At 34.8% G+C, this 16,389-nt stretch overlaps 1 protein-coding gene across 4 annotated transcripts in view; it reads right to left on the bottom strand.

Annotated features, from left to right (window-relative positions):
* Positions 1–16,389, bottom strand: part of LOC114129329 (neural cell adhesion molecule 1-like) — a 58,937-nt gene that overhangs the window by 35,701 nt on the left and 6,847 nt on the right. Inside the window, exons 1-2 of one of the 4 annotated variants that reach the window (XM_027994032.2) lie at positions 4,233–4,940; positions 3,653–3,833 (exon numbers count right to left, since the gene is read on the bottom strand). In XM_027994032.2, the coding sequence (XP_027849833.2) occupies positions 3,653–3,809 (157 nt within the window). In that variant the 5' untranslated portion in view covers positions 3,810–3,833; positions 4,233–4,940. Of the gene's footprint in view, positions 1–3,652; positions 3,834–4,221; positions 4,941–16,389 lie in introns of those variants that run through there. The other 3 variants (XM_050205764.1, XM_027994031.2, XM_050205765.1) reach the window with 3 other exon arrangements.

Raw genomic sequence — 16,389 nt, 5'->3', positions numbered from 1 at the left:
GACTTCGGCGAGCAGCGTCGGCGGTGGCGGAGTTTTTCGGTAGCAGCTGCTTACTGCTGTTGTAACGCGGACGACAATGTGCAGCGGAGGCGACAATTTACGCGACTTGCTGTACGTTGAATATATACATGTACGAAGCTGTCGTCTGAATCGGCTATTTTTAATACTCTAGCCCCCACCTCCCCCCAAATATTCCCACACGAGCGGGTCCACGGCCGAAGATCCATCACCGCCGTTGACATATAATAATAATACTACGCGAGTATGAATATAAAAATGGGGCCCTTCGATATATATATACGAAAAAAGTCTGCGCCGAGTGTAGGTATATATGGAGCGGGGTGACGCGTACACGCGTACCGCGTGTTGAATTTGAATTATTATGAGAGAAAAAAACAACCGTCGGCTGTGGATTATAATAATATATTATGTATATTATATGCTATGTACACCTATAATATGTGTGGTTTCTCCGGTACGACGACGAGAAGACGTACACGACTAGTATAGGTATATTATAATAACACGGTAACTCGAACGACGCCGGTGGCGGCGCTCTCCTGCAAACCGTATAGTTGTTTTGACTATAATATTGTAACGTTTCGTAAACGATTTCGTACGTATCGAAACTATTATTATAATAGTAATCTAATAATGTTATGCGAAAACTCGCTGACCGACTGCGACGACGACTACGACGACGACGACGACGGTGGTGGGCCACCGCCGTTTCGTTACATTAGTTATTAGTTATTACCTACGCACTACATTTTATATATATTATTTTGTACACAATCAAATAATAATAATAGCCGACTGCGATATACGACGACTACTCCTCGCTCTCCCCCGCTCCGTGCCCTCGTGCTCGTTTCCCTAATATGGGGAGTGCCCTCCGGCGGCCATAAAATCGGGAAAAAAAAATAATAAATACAAAATAATATGTAATAAGCCCGGTCGGTCGTAAAACTACACACACACACCCAAATCTAAAAAATACACGTGTGTCGTATATAAAACAACGGGGACACACATAATATTATTAGTAGTACGTACAAACTGCAGCAATCGCGTTACGTATAATATTGTTTTCACGTCCCGTCGAAGCGATAACGAAACGACGTTGTCCCCCGGCGGGTAAAAAATGCGGATCGTGCTCGCGGTGGCGGCTGACGGTGGTGCAACGGATACACAGAAATATTACCGCCGTCGCCGCTCGACATTTTTTTCGTCGTGTTTTTTTACTATACTTTGCGACTGCTACGACTGTCCACCGCGAGTTTTGTTATTAATATTATTATTATCGCCGTATTGCGTGCAAGTGTGTGTGCGTCTGTGTGTGTGGTATTTATAGTTCTGTCCAAGTCTGCACGGGATGGATGGATGGTCTTAGTTGGCGGTCCGAAACGCTCGCAATATTGCTGTTATCGCGTAATTACGTCGACTTTAATAATAATAATTATAATATTATTATAGGTCGCGACCGTCGACGGTAGTAGTGGTATTATAATACGCTCTCGGCGCGCCGCCGTCTACCGCGTTACGCGAAAAACGATTACTCCACCACACCCCTACTACGGTGTGCCTGTTTGGCGCACGACTATTTTTATATAAGTCACCAGTGCAACCGCGGATTTTCACGACCCACATACTTCTATTCACGCCCCCGCCTCACCCCGGTTTCTGACGCTGCCGAGTATACCCTGCAATTGGCGGGTACCCCGTGTGCTGTACTTTTTGTTGGCATTCCCGTCGTCCACATTCCTCGCTATTTTACATCGTGATAACTGATAAGCATCGACGAGATAAAAAAATAAAAACTTTTATGGCCAGAAAAACGACAAGTACAAAGCGATTAAAAACTATTACATTTTATAATTTATTATCGTCGTACACGCCAATTGCGTACGTGCAATGGAACGTCATCTATACGGAGAAAACATTCAGTCTATACATAATAATAATGATATAGCCACTGCGACTCCACACGTTATTTTTTAATAAACGCTGCTCGATAGCATGTATGTGTGTGTGTGTGTGTGTGTGTGTAGTTTAGAGTTTGGACAGCGATGCACACATTACCCAATCGACGTTATATTGTTATTAATAGACCGGCGGCTGCGGCCGCAGTGGCGGCGAGAGGAGGAAATCTGCGGGCCGCTTAGGGTCGTCGACAGTGCCTTCGTCGTCAGAGATTAGGGGAGACCCGACCCCCTTGTATTTATAGATCGACCCGTTTTGACGAGTTCCTCGTTTTCACTCCAAGCAGACACATATTATATATATATATATATACATACGTCATACCCACGAAACACATACATTATTGTACACACTATACACTCGGAAAATCGCTATCCCCGACCGCTCCTCCTCGGTTACATGGTGAACGGGGAAAAAAACGCATTAGTCACTATGCACATATAATAATAATAGTAATAATATATACAGGCGGCCTATGCCGAATAGAGCGTACATAAACTCTTGACATTTCAAACCCTGCAGAGCCCTTCGAGGACGCCTAGTTTAATAAAAATAAAAACTAGGCGGTGACGGCGGCGGCGGCGGCGAAAAGGGGTGCTGCGGCGGTTAACGCTCGTGAGTACGGCCGCCGTCGTCGAACGGAAAAGAAAGGGCGCGGCGACGTGCGGAATGGATTGAGCGGTCGTGTGTGAACTGCAAGGGACGCCGCAAGAAGCGGGTCGACGATTACAATATTTTAATATGTAAACGTATTTAATAATAATATGTAACACAATATTACAAGACAAAAAAAAAAAAGGAAAAGAAAAAAAAACCGAAACGATCATGTCCGATCGGCATCCAGTGAAAACCACCGCTACCGAGCCGTTCGTATAACCTATATATAGGCTGTTCAGATTGTATACACGGACTCCGAGTTGTGATTATAGTTTTCGGGTAACAGCAACCGAAAACCGCATAAATCCGTATCAGGCGCAAGCGTTATCTATGTACGCGTATTCCGGCTATCAGAACGGTCGTAGTAAAATAATTTAATTTTATATCGGTATGCGTACATTATTACATCCGATCGACGTAACGGCAACAAATGCACAGCAGCAACACGACGGCAGAAGCAGCAGGTGTGCGGCGGCGGCGATAAAATCCGATTAGAATATTGCTCAAAACGCCTCCGACTACCGGCTGGAGCGTAATTTTAAAGACCCGATAACGATTTCCCGTAAAATAATTATAATTATAGTGATATTGTGTGATGTACGTAATATACGCGTCGCGCGCAGCCACAAACGCCGAGACGGCGATAATCGCATTATGTAATGCAATTAACGTTGTATTGTGTACGGGAGTTTCGGAATTCGTGAGTTTCTCGGAAAGCAGCATAAAAAAGAACACGCGGCGGATGGGGGGAAAATAAAAAAACGGTGCTGCCCGCCCCGAGGGATCTCGCGTCGCCGCCGCCCCGTTTGCACCCATCACCTTGCTGGGTAACCCGATATTATATTGTGATGCACGGACACGCCATAATAGGCACAGCATGTAAGTATAATTTTGTGTATTAGACTGCGATGATGCATTTCGGATGTACGGCCGCGAATCGTATTGTTAATGCGTATACATATTATACTATAAATGGGTATAAACTATAAACGTATATAATATCGATACTTACAGACTCTGATCACATCGGCTAAGACGACGGCGGCTACCAACAAGAACGCCGTCATTTTAGCGAGACCGCTCGCCCGTCTCCTCCGGGGGGTGGTCGCGGTAGCCACGGCTGCCGCTGCTGTTTTTGTTGTTGTTGCTGTCATTGTTTTGATAGTCATCTTTGTTGTCGGCAAAACGTGCTCCTGCGCAGAAAAACAAAACAAACACGCCGAGCTGTTATACACGGATATACGATGTACAAGTCAAGAGGTTATATTATCTAGTAAAGGCGGTGGATAGTCATAAGTGCTCAAGTATAGCGGGTGGTTAGCAGTAGTCGCCGTCGCCGACGATCTCGCCAAAGGTTTACAATAACGTCGCCGACGAGTCTTTTGACGGACGGGCAGGTGTTGTGCGCGACGGCTGTTGCCGCCTACCGAACACCTTGTGGGCGAGTAAACACAATGACAACATCACCGGCGGTATAGCACGCACGGCGATGGAATAAATTTCGTTATTTTTTCATCATTATTATCGTTGCTAATCCTACGACCGTAAGTAGTGTAAAGTATTATAATATCGTTGTTTTACTCGTCTCGTACTTTGCCTCCTGCCGAAATCACCGGCGCGAATAACCTCTGCAAGGCCGCTCTGGACGGTCGCGCTCGACGTGCGAGTCTTGTGGCGACTCGCAGACCGCCGCCGCACTTAAAAACCGCACTACGTGCTCGTCCTCTGCAGGTGACGACGACGTCCGGGTCGCGGCGTGTGCGCGCGCGAGCGTGTTACCGGTCGCTGCTCCGGCGACGACGTGTGCGGACGCGGAAGACCGCCGCGAGAGACCGGTTGTTTTTGCGCGTGTGCCGCGGAAATCCTCCTCGGGCGGAGAAGTACAATAATATTATTGTCTCGTCGGATTATCGGAGAGACTTTGGGAGAACGTTTATTGCGATCGCAACATCGTCGTCTCACTGTTTAAATATTGTACGTAGGTATGCGCAGTAGTTATTTTGCGGATAATTATAATATTTATTCGTCGACACGTACGTATGTCGAAAACGACTGGTGAAAAAAACAAAAAATTAATAGTACAAAAAAAAAAAAAAAAATAAATAAATAAAAAACCGGTGCGATGAGTTACGGACGGCGGTATCACCGGCGGTGCTGCGTTACTGCTGGACGACCGACTGCGAGTGAATGACTGGCTGGCTGGCTGGTTCGTTGCCGCGGAGTACGCAAAGCAGTGTGTAGCGGCGGCGGCGGCGGCGGCGTGCGTGGTTTGTGCGTAGCACTCTATGGACAAAAAACCGTACAACGATATAATCATTTGAAAACGCGGGCGTTGGATGTGCGCGTGCGTGCGCTACTCGATGCCGGCTGTTAGTCGGCGGCGGCGGCGGCCGGTGTATTGCCGGCGTTTGTTCCGCGCGCGTCGAGCGCTAAGGCCGGGGGGAGGCGGCCGTGGACGCGAGGGGGACCGGGGTACCGCCGCCGAGGCCTCCTTTCCGAAGGGGGTAACGGGGCGGAGAGGGGGAAAACGATCTCGTGTCGGTTGGCGCCCAACTGGCGGCCGCCGCCGCTGTTGCCGCTCGACGTCCACGGCGGCGATGTCCCCCACCGTTATAATAATATGCACACTAACATTCGTCCGCGGATCGCAACGATGATGATGATAATAATAATAATAATAAATAATACCGAATTACCGACGTCGCGTCGACGTCGTTCGTGGAATACGCGTCGACGGCTGTTTTTTTCCCTTTTTTTTTATGTGTGTGTGTGTGTGTTTAACGAATACGGCGAAACCCGTCTCTTCGGTCCGAAGACGATCCCTGAATGAGAAAAACGATAAACCCGAAAACCGTACGAGATAAATAGGAATAAACATTTCTTTGGCTCGCCGCCGGCGTCGGTTTTCGCGTGTTAGGGTTCGTAATGATATTATTATATGTGTACTTCCATTTTAAACAATTTTTCAAACTGTATATTATTATGTTATGTTTAATTTGCGTACATTTCGTGATTTATCGGGACACGAGTGTATTCGACGTACGCGCGATTAACACGTTCCGAGAGGTCACACCCGTTGGTATAATTTTTACGTAACTCATTAAAAACCAGGAAAGCGGGATAAAAAATGTAACCTTTCCGGCAACGTGAAAACGATACGTTCAATTCTCTAACATAAAACAAACCCGTGTAACGACGTTAAAACGGACCTTAATTTATAAGACTAATTGTTTCATTGATTCGATCGATGTGCGTTTTTCAGTGGCGTCACGCATTCTGTACGACGAATAAAGATTAATGATTGTTGTTTACTTTAACAATCCCGTGTAATACGATAAAATAATATTGTTGATAACATTTATCGGATGACAACGACGGTGCACTTTTGTACAGGTCGTTAAAACGAAAAAAATAGTAATAATGCACTGCAGTAGATATTATGCTACGCGATTCCCATATGTAGCGATCTATGTGACTATATTTGTTTAATAATTCACTGTCAGTGTTTTATGTAACGTGTTTACGACATCATGCTTTTTTGTGAAATATATCAAGACTATATTTATACGTGTATGGCCATATATATCTAATCTAATAAATTAGTGATAATTAATCAATACTTATTTTATTGTTAGTAATAATAATATATAGGCTATACTTGGCTATAGCAGTAAAGCATAATATTATATACGTTATAAATGTATAAATATATACATCACATGTTTGAGGTTACATAGCAGATCTATAATATATTGAGTATACTATTATACGTCTATTTATACTTAAAATGACATTATTTCACAATATTCAAATTGTTCAAAAAGAAAGTGAGCAGTGGTTTAATATTATAATTTAAATTGATGCAAATAAGCGTTCGTATTATGTATCAGTTTTCGTGATTTCAAAATAAATATGTAATACTATAGTATAATCCATAATGCTCCATTGCATAGGTATAAGTATATATAATCGCCTGTTATTATTATTCATAAGAAGTACACATTGTCTAACGCTATTAAAAAAATAAAGTATTAAATCTATTGTGAAGCGTAATAATTATAATAATACATTATTAATTATATATATGCAATTTTTATTGCAGGACATTTTTATTTTTATTAGTGATCATAATGATTTCTTTCTACAATGATAGGTAGGTACCACAATACATAACACATATTATACAAAAAAAAGTCCTTGATATAATATATTGACCGTAGCGCTAGATAGATTGAGTTTAGTGGAAATTAAATTTTTAATTACTTTTTGTTATATACTAGTGTATACGAAATTTATTTTGATGTTTTGGATTCTGAGTATAGTGATAAATTTATTGTCTTATTGATGGCCTTTTCATTTTGTTGAATGTATGTCGTCATCTTTTGGGAGCAGTATAAATGATTCAATATTCAACTTTTAGGGTTGTTTATGTTAGTAAATTGAATCTACGAAGTGCTTTTAACATTTTCAGTAAGTACTTTTCAAAATAATCTGGTAATACTAAAATAAAATTAACGGTATTAATTATTACTCAGCATATACTTATATACTATTATATAATTGGTTTTGAACTTTGGTCCTTGTAAAGTGATTCAAAATGAATAATCCATACTAACCGTAATAGAAACTTGAAAGTTTCCCTGTATATTTATATTATTATTTAAAAATATTTTTGTTATTTTTGTACGGTTTATAGACATTTTGAATTTTAAATTTTTCTTAGATTTTCCGACTTGGGTTGATAAAATTTGTATTTTTCAGTCAAAAAAATACTTAAAAATATAATAAACCATGTTCTCCATGAATTGTTTTTATATACTTTTTTTGTTATATAAATAATACAATATTTATTGAATAATAAGTCATGAAAAAATAAATATTTTCTTCAATGAGACATACAATAAGCTAAGCACTATTATAGACGTATATGCTGTAAATATTTTTTTATCATTTTGGCAAACGCTTAGATTTGTTAAATCATTTAAGGAATGTCCTGTTGCAATATCGATTCCTTTTCTTAAATGAAAACCAATTTTTTTACTGTAAATAGTTTAAACTATTGATTTAATTTTATACTTATAGTTTATAAATATATCTAAATAATTAAAAATACGGTCTTTATATAAGTATAGGTATTAAAAAATTCCAATAATCAGGATTTTAATAAATACATTATTTAAGAAAAACAATGGGGATGAGCATATGATTCATCATACTGCAAGGGCGCTGTTTTAGGTTTTAAATAGGGGTGCCAACATTTAAAGTAGGCCAAATAGTTTTTTTCAGCAGGCTAATTTGAGTATACATTATACAATGATAGTTAAAATTTTAATTTTATTACACTTAGAATCTCTAATAGTGTTAATATCTACTTATTGCGTATAAGTTATAAGCAATATGTATTATTATTGTCATCTATAAATACGACCAAAATTATTTATAATATGAAATTAATAATTTAATTTAGTCCATTTTCGACCATTTATTTACTTACCAAGATAATTTCTTGGATATTGTAACTTGTACATGAAAAAATGGATCATTTCAATTTTTTATGTAAATTGCGGTCCGGATATATTTTTTATACATATACCTACGTAAATTTTGGTCTGGGTATATTTTTGTACATCATGCTTATCAAAATATTTTTTATTCTTATACGTAAATTACGTAGGTTGTTTTTTTTGTATATTGTTGTTAAATTTCTGTCGATTTATTATTGGTTTCAAAATTTGTAAATGTTTGTATAATTTTTAAAACTATCTATACAAATATTATTATTATTAAATTTCAAAAAACACTTAGGTATACGTTTTAATTATGCAACACATCGCATCAATATTAAAGATAATATTAATCCGGAAATCGGAATAGGCCGATATTTGAGTAGAATATATGACTGAACTTTTTTGGGGGACGCAATTTACCGATTCTGGAAAAAAATGGGTGGCCAAAAGACACGCTGTTGTTTAAGTATTATTTTTTAAAAATATTTATATGTACTTGATGATGATCATTGATTCCAATTTCCAATAAAATGTTGACTTTTATTATTAATTTTAATCATATTTAGACTATTTTTAACAATGAAGTATGCCAATAATTAAACATATTGATAAAATTTACTGAATATGAAATATTATAAATGATAATTATGACCAGGGCTCGGAAGTTCTAGCAAATGCATATTTTTATTGGTTCGTCCTAGAACATCCAAAGTAAGATACAAATATGTTTCACACTTCTCTGATGTCATACACGAAATTTTATTTTGCTATTTTTTGCATATTTACGGTTTTTACTGCTATTTTGCTAATTTTAGGTTTTTAGTGCTATTTTTGGGTATATTTTCACATAAATTCATATTATAGGAGATATTTTTGCTAATTAGGAGTTATAAATGCTGTTAATGTGCATATTTAAGGAAATAAACACATATTGTTGAAAAACTAAATTACCTACCAAACAGCCGCCTACGAATATGTGAATGAAAACAAATTGTTTTATTTTAAAATGGTACGCATCCGGCATAAACGGCCTTAGACCGTTGTTATCGTCGATTAAATCGGACAATTCCGTTAATTTCCAATAATTTAGTTATTTTTAAAATTGTATCAAAATATGAACTTTTATAAAAAAAAATTTTATTTTATTTTGCATATTTTTCAATTTTTAGTGCTATTTATAGCGCTTATATTAATGTTTTTATGTGCATATTTAGGCGCTAAAAATCATTTTTTTTAGTGCTATAACTTCCGAGCCCTGATTATGACGTATCGTTTTATATTATTATCTAATAACTAATAAGATTCAGAACAATAAGTCTTAAAATATTTGAACATTTTATTTTAACGAGAACTTAAGTAATTTTGACTTTTGAGAAAATTTAAAATGATAATTTATAAATATTTCCCATCTTTATTAAAATAGAATGTACATATTTTTCATATTTTTTTAATGCGTATTTATTCCAAATTATTTTAGTGTAATATAATATAGTTCGAGTTATATTAAAGTTAAAAAAAGTCGGCAAGTGGGTACCGCTCTGCTGTACATTAGGGGGTGGGGTAGACCTCGGACTAGGGTAGATTAAATTTGAATGCAATGATAAGTATCATTGTATACGAAAAACGATTCTGAACGGAGATGATTTGTCAGTCTATAATATATTATAATTAAATATTGTCATATATTCTATTTTGAAACAAATATTCCGATTTCATAAAAATTTAAAACTCAAACGCTCAAAACATTTTTCCTATAATGACTCTTAAAATTTTCTCTATAGCTTTTTGAAGCAAAACTTATGGAAAATCTTGTATTAAATTTTCTACTCTTAGCTACCTATACAAACAATTTTATGAATTTTGAACTACAAAATAATTTGCAAATATTCATGATTTTGACGAATTTTCGTCAAAATTTGAACTTCAAATGCTAATAAAAAAAATTGTGCCTATGTATTCTTATAATTTTTTAATCACTATAATAATAACTTATGAGGATTTTTGTATTAAATTTTCAAGTATTTTGATAGGGCCAAAAAGATTTTATCGACACATAAAAAAACAATTTTCAGAAAAATTGAAAATTTCAGTTGTCTATAAGTAGCTCAAAAAAAGTCAAAATATTTTGAAAATTAAATCACGTAAAGAAAACGCGAATCTTAATAACTGGTAAAATTTTCAAGTATCTACGACTTATACTTTTTGAATAATAACAAATATTTAAAATCGTTTGAGGATAAATCGTTATCGTTACGCTATTTCGTTAAAATTTAAAATTCAAACGCACTTAAAATTTTTCCTATAATGATGCTTCGAGTTTTCTCTATAGATACTTGAAGGTAAACTTATGGAAAACTTAGTGTTGTATTTTTAATCCTTAGTTATAAACACAAAAAATTTTATGATTTTTCAACTTCAAATAATTTGCAAATATTCATAATTTTGACGAATTTTCGTCAAAATTTGAACTTCAAATGCTAATAAAAAAAATTGTGCCTATGTATTCTTATAATTTTTTAATCACTATAAGAATAATATATGAGGAACTTTGTATAAAATTTTCAAGTATTTTGATAGGGCCAAAAAAATTTTATCGACCCTTCAAAAAAAATTTTTCAGAAAAATTGAAAATTTCAGTTGTCTATAAATAGCTCAAAAAAACTCAAAATATTTTGAAAATTAAATCAAGTAATAAAATGCCAATCTAAATAACTGGTAAAATTTTCAAGTATCTACGACTTATACTTTTTGAATTATAACAAATATCAAAAATCGTTTGAGGCTAAACCGTTATTTAACGCGGTTTTGTAAAAATTTAAATTTCAAACACTCATAAAAATTTTTTGTCTGAATCCGGTAGAGTTTTTTTTACAGATATTTGAAGAAAAATGTATGGAGAACCTTGTACCAAATTTTCAAAACTTAGTTATAAAAGAAAAAAATTTTATGATTTTTCAACTTCAAAATTACTTGCAAATTTTCGCGTTTTCGACAGATTTCGTAAAAATTTGAACTATAAACTCTTATAAAAAAAAATTGTGACTAACGATTTTTAATTTTTTTTAGCTACAATAAAAACAACTCATAAGGAACCTTGTATTAAATTTTCAAAACTTTTTGGTCATCCAAAAATTTTTTATCGACACTTTAAAAAAAATTTCTCAAAAAAATCGAAAATTTCAGTGGTCTATAAATAACTCAAAAAAAGTCAAAATTTTTTGAAAATTTAACTATATACAGATACCACTGACATTAACATTTGGTGAAAATTTCAAGTATTTTCAGTGATTAGTTTTTGAATTACAACCATAAAAAAAAATCGATTTGGTCGAAAACTGGTTTTGCGTAAAAATTGCCGTTTTTCCGTCATTTTTTTTTTGTTTTTCTCGATTTTTTTGAAAACTGTTGGAAAATGTTAACTTTTTACCTCTATAATGCACCAAGGATATTCACTTTTACATCGGAAACCACCCCCATTGTTTGAAATTGGAGCATTATTTCGACTAGTTATGCTGTACACAGACACAAAAAAAAAAAAAAACAAAAAAAAAAAAAAAAAAAAAAAAAAAAAAACATACATCATTGTAAAATCAATACATTCTTCACTCCGTTCAGAATCTAATATTATTGTATATGATAAATTTGCCTTTTGTTGTAGATGTTCAGTTGTCTCAAAACAAAAATACATCTGAGTAATCAATATAATTATGAGTAATGACTAATGAGTATACGACATACCACATACGTGCTGTCAATTGGAAATACTAATTGCCAATATTGGTAATAACTAATAACACTGTATTTTATTGATTGACGATTGAAATTTGAGTTTCATGAAGTTTTGATTTGTAAACACAGCAAAGATTTTATACTTATAAACATAGGACAACTACTAAAATAATGAGTAGACATCATTTTAAAATCTTACATATCATTGCACACATAATACATCGCCAGCCTAGTACGGTATTCAGGGCCGGTGCAAACAAATTTTTATATGTAGGCAAAGATCAAAATTGCCGCCTCTCGTTTTCTTATTTTTTATTGTATGCCGCCTATATATAAATATCTATAAATTTTGCCGCCGTAGGCTTATGCCTACGTCGCCTACGCCTATATAACCGGCCCTGACGGTATTTATTGTAAAATGGCACGACGATATGTTTGATCGACGATGTGTGTCATTGCAAGTAATAACATCTTATTTTATTTATTTATTTATTTGTTTTTTATCTCGAAATGTTTACAGTGTTATCCACTAGTTGGAAAATTTGTCGTTTCTAGGTTTTCACGCTGTTCGCGACACAATATTCCGTTTTACAGACCGGTTTCAGTGTTTCGCACAACTATAATACTACAATAATAGATGTACATATTTTATAAATCGATACAGCGTCGGAAAGAAAGAGAAAGAAAAAGAGAGATATACAGTGCGAGTGAGCACGAGAAAGAAACGATAACGCGTGCTAGTACGTCGACGACGGGCACGCGAGGGTGGAATAAAATAAGTGTATGGAGCAAAAATAATATAATGGAGTGTAATTTATTGTCACGTATAGAACGCCGCTGCCACCATAATAATAATAAGAATAATAATAATTGCTGACCCGACCCGAAGGCCATCGTCGTCGTGTCATAACGATGATAATGTAAATAAAAAAAACGGGCCCGCTAACGACGGACACTGACCGTCGGAAATAACTTGAGCGGCGGCGGCGGCGGTACTCACTTTGAAATACTGCAGACACGTCAAAAATAATCGGCATTCGCGGCGGAAGTATACTTACCGGCGGTGGTTTGTTTACCACCGATGTATAGCATTATATAGTTATGCGTATAAAGCGTATAGTCTTTTTCGACGCTCCGAGATGTCGAATAACACGCGTATAATATGTATAATACATATAATAATAGTGTGTTATTCTGTACAGCCGAATAATGCGCATCCCTAACGGGTGATCGGGAACGGGCAAACTAGTATTAAATAATATTATCATTATATTATGTGTAACCCTCTTGACGGTACGGTCGACTTGAACGTTTTAGAAATTGGGGGGAGGGGACTAACGCGGCTAAGGCTCAAACGTTTTTGTTTTTATTCGTCGTGATGTATAGGTACAGTAATATATATGTTATACGTCGTACCTATGTACGATGATACCGTGGCATACCACCCTAGGTACATTCTATATAATTTATAAGAATACAATGTATGGTAAATCGGTAACTACGAAATGGCGTGTTGATGGGGGTAATGAGTAAGATTATATAGTGACTATATTGTCGTATACGCCGAGCAAAAGCTTTCAGACGTATAATAGGAGATAGGTACCACGTGGATTCCGATTATTCGATCATCTTTTTGGTTTTGGTGACTACGATTACGAGTACTGTGGAATCATGCAAATGAATAGTTTAATAAAAAACTAAGGTTGCTTTACTCTAGAAAAACTACAGACCACGATAACGAGTACCAGATGTCTGAGAGTGAAATCTAAACAAAATGGATGAGACAAAATCGTATTATTTCTCAACTGACCTCGATATCGAGTACTGGAAAATAAATAAGTATCATTATAGTGTCTATTACTATTTTTTACTAAAGTTTTCTCTCCGCCACAATATACCTATCAAAAACGTCTTAGTACGTACTTGGAGATTAATTAAATCCAGAGGTAGTATAAGCTTATTTTAACAAAAATTAAATTAAACTAAAACAAACAAAATTGAATAAACTCGAAAAGAACAATAATGAAATAAAATTAAAAACGACCGGCCGTTAGCCACAACATATATTGGGGATGTCCGATGGCTTCGCTTTCGTCGTCGACATCGCGTCGCTCCGTTTCGTCATTAAGTTTTAGTTGAATTGGCATTTGTTGATCCCTGTCCCATAAGAAATAATATTTGTGGGTACTATTATACTAAAAAATCATTCGTATGTATATAGTACTATTAATATGATTTCGATATGCGCGCGGAAACAAAAAAAAAAAAACAATATTCGAACATCACGCACGTGCAATAGTATAGTGTAATATATGAATATATTATAATTTATAATATACTGATTTGTTTAATAGCCGCACAACAAAAATAGTAGTTGGTATATTAGTAGGGATATATTATTATCTGCTGTTTTCAGTGTTCTCACGGTTTTAAAAACGTTATAAACATATATAATAATGTAATACTTTTGCATTGTAATTATATTGAACCGAGTTGGATTACAACTGATGGTAATTTACCCTTCCCTGGCCGGCAAACTGCAGCAGTGCATAGTGCACACGCGAGTACGCGACACATAATAATTATGTTATATGTTTCTTGGTATATTATTTTGTATTTGTTCATACCAACATTTCTAACATTCTTTCATACATTTTGCAGTATGGTGCACGGAACTCATGTGTAGTCGTATTTATATTTCATACATTTTTATCGTGTGTGTGCACGAAAAACATTGGACAAATGAAAGAATAATATTATAATATAAATTGTATTAATGCGTATTATGTATAATACCCTAAGCTAGCTTATAGTGCATATTTTAAATGGTCAACATTCTGGGGCACGAACGCCTCAAACGACTGCGTTGGCGTTATGGCATGGGTATTCGTATTTTAGATATCCGCCGTGCCAAGGTTTAATTTCAAGAACACGGGTCAGGATAATATGCATAATATCTAGTGCATACAATATTAAGACTTGAGACAACAATAGGAAGCATTTAAATATTATATTATTTCAGTATACTACTCAACTCATTGTCCATTGACTATTACCTACTGAAAAAGTTTTAATTTCTTTTAAAATCTTAATCATTTAAAATTTAATTCTACAGTTAAAAATCGGTACCCTATAATATTATAATGTTTTACAGTTGTTCCTTATGAATGTGACAAACGTATATCCGTAGTGTATTTCTCCCTTTTTATATTGATTATTAATAAAATAATGGTTTTTTTTGTGTAGTTTCAAAATTTGGTTTCTGTTTGTAATTTTTCAATTAGAATATTTACAAATTGTAAAATAGATAGTGAATTTCGATAAAAAATATTTCTTAAGTGTATACATGCAATTGAACAAACAGATGTCTGTTGTCAATATAGGTCTTGAAGAATGAAGATCTAAGTGCTCAAAGTTTTGATGAATAGAAACAGTCATGAACATTTTTATGTAATTGGCAAATTTTCGTAATCTATTTCAGCAAGTGGACACTTAAGTATTAAGTCCACGACAAAACAATCACTCGTGTCTTTCAGATTTAGAAATAATATGCTAAACATGTGTTATGTAACCATTTACCAATTGCAGATGACTCATCTTATATTTATTTGATATATAAGCCAATTTCTTAAATTTTATGACACTTGCAAGATTGTGTTAAATGAAACCGACATTCTGCAATAATGATTTGCGACCACATTTCAGAAACTGTATTAAGTAATAGTATGGCTTTTCAGCAGTTACTTTGGGGGAAGAAAAAATTTATCCAAGGTCTTATTGTCATGGATTGCTTATTGCACGAAAAACGTATTGTGTGCATTTATTTTGTAATAGGTAAGCAAAAAACTATATAAAAGTAAAAATAAAATAGTAGAACCTAATGACTAATGAGTAATGACCATTCAAATATCCATAAATTGATAAACAATTGTACAATTGTAAAAAAAAAAAAGATAACTGTAAATTCCATTCGTGTAAAATAAATAGAATCGACTATTGCTCAACACTGAAGATTTATTCCATCACTTGAAAATATAATTATATGTTTTTTTTTCGTAATTTACTAATATGATTTTTCATTTTGCTTAATTTTCACGACAATAGCTAGATATTAGCTGTATCATACAGCCTGCATTAGTGGGATTTATGGAGGCATAGTTTTGTGTCGGGTTTCATGAATATTTCTTTGATTTTATTTATATCCAGAACTGTAATATCTAACGTATTACTATTTTGTGCCATTTCAGTTAGAATAATCACTTTTGGTCTTGTACTTGCATTTTCGCAATAGCTTTTTGTTTACATAGGTATATGCTTTATTTACCACTTATTTTTTCAATAGTTTGCTAGAATACACAATATGATTGTATTGTGGTGCGATTAATAATATATAGTATAGTTAATAATATAAATAGTATTATTTTCATTTGTATTTTGTGTGAACTTTTGATATACAGTTTTTAGTTGTACATATTGACAACGTATAACTGTATACCTAAGTTCTTCATTACAC

This window comes from Aphis gossypii, chromosome X (assembly GCF_020184175.1).
Source record: "Aphis gossypii isolate Hap1 chromosome X, ASM2018417v2, whole genome shotgun sequence".
Classification (NCBI taxonomy): Eukaryota; Metazoa; Arthropoda; class Insecta; order Hemiptera; family Aphididae; genus Aphis; species Aphis gossypii.
This window is presented reverse-complemented; position numbering and strand designations above follow the sequence as displayed.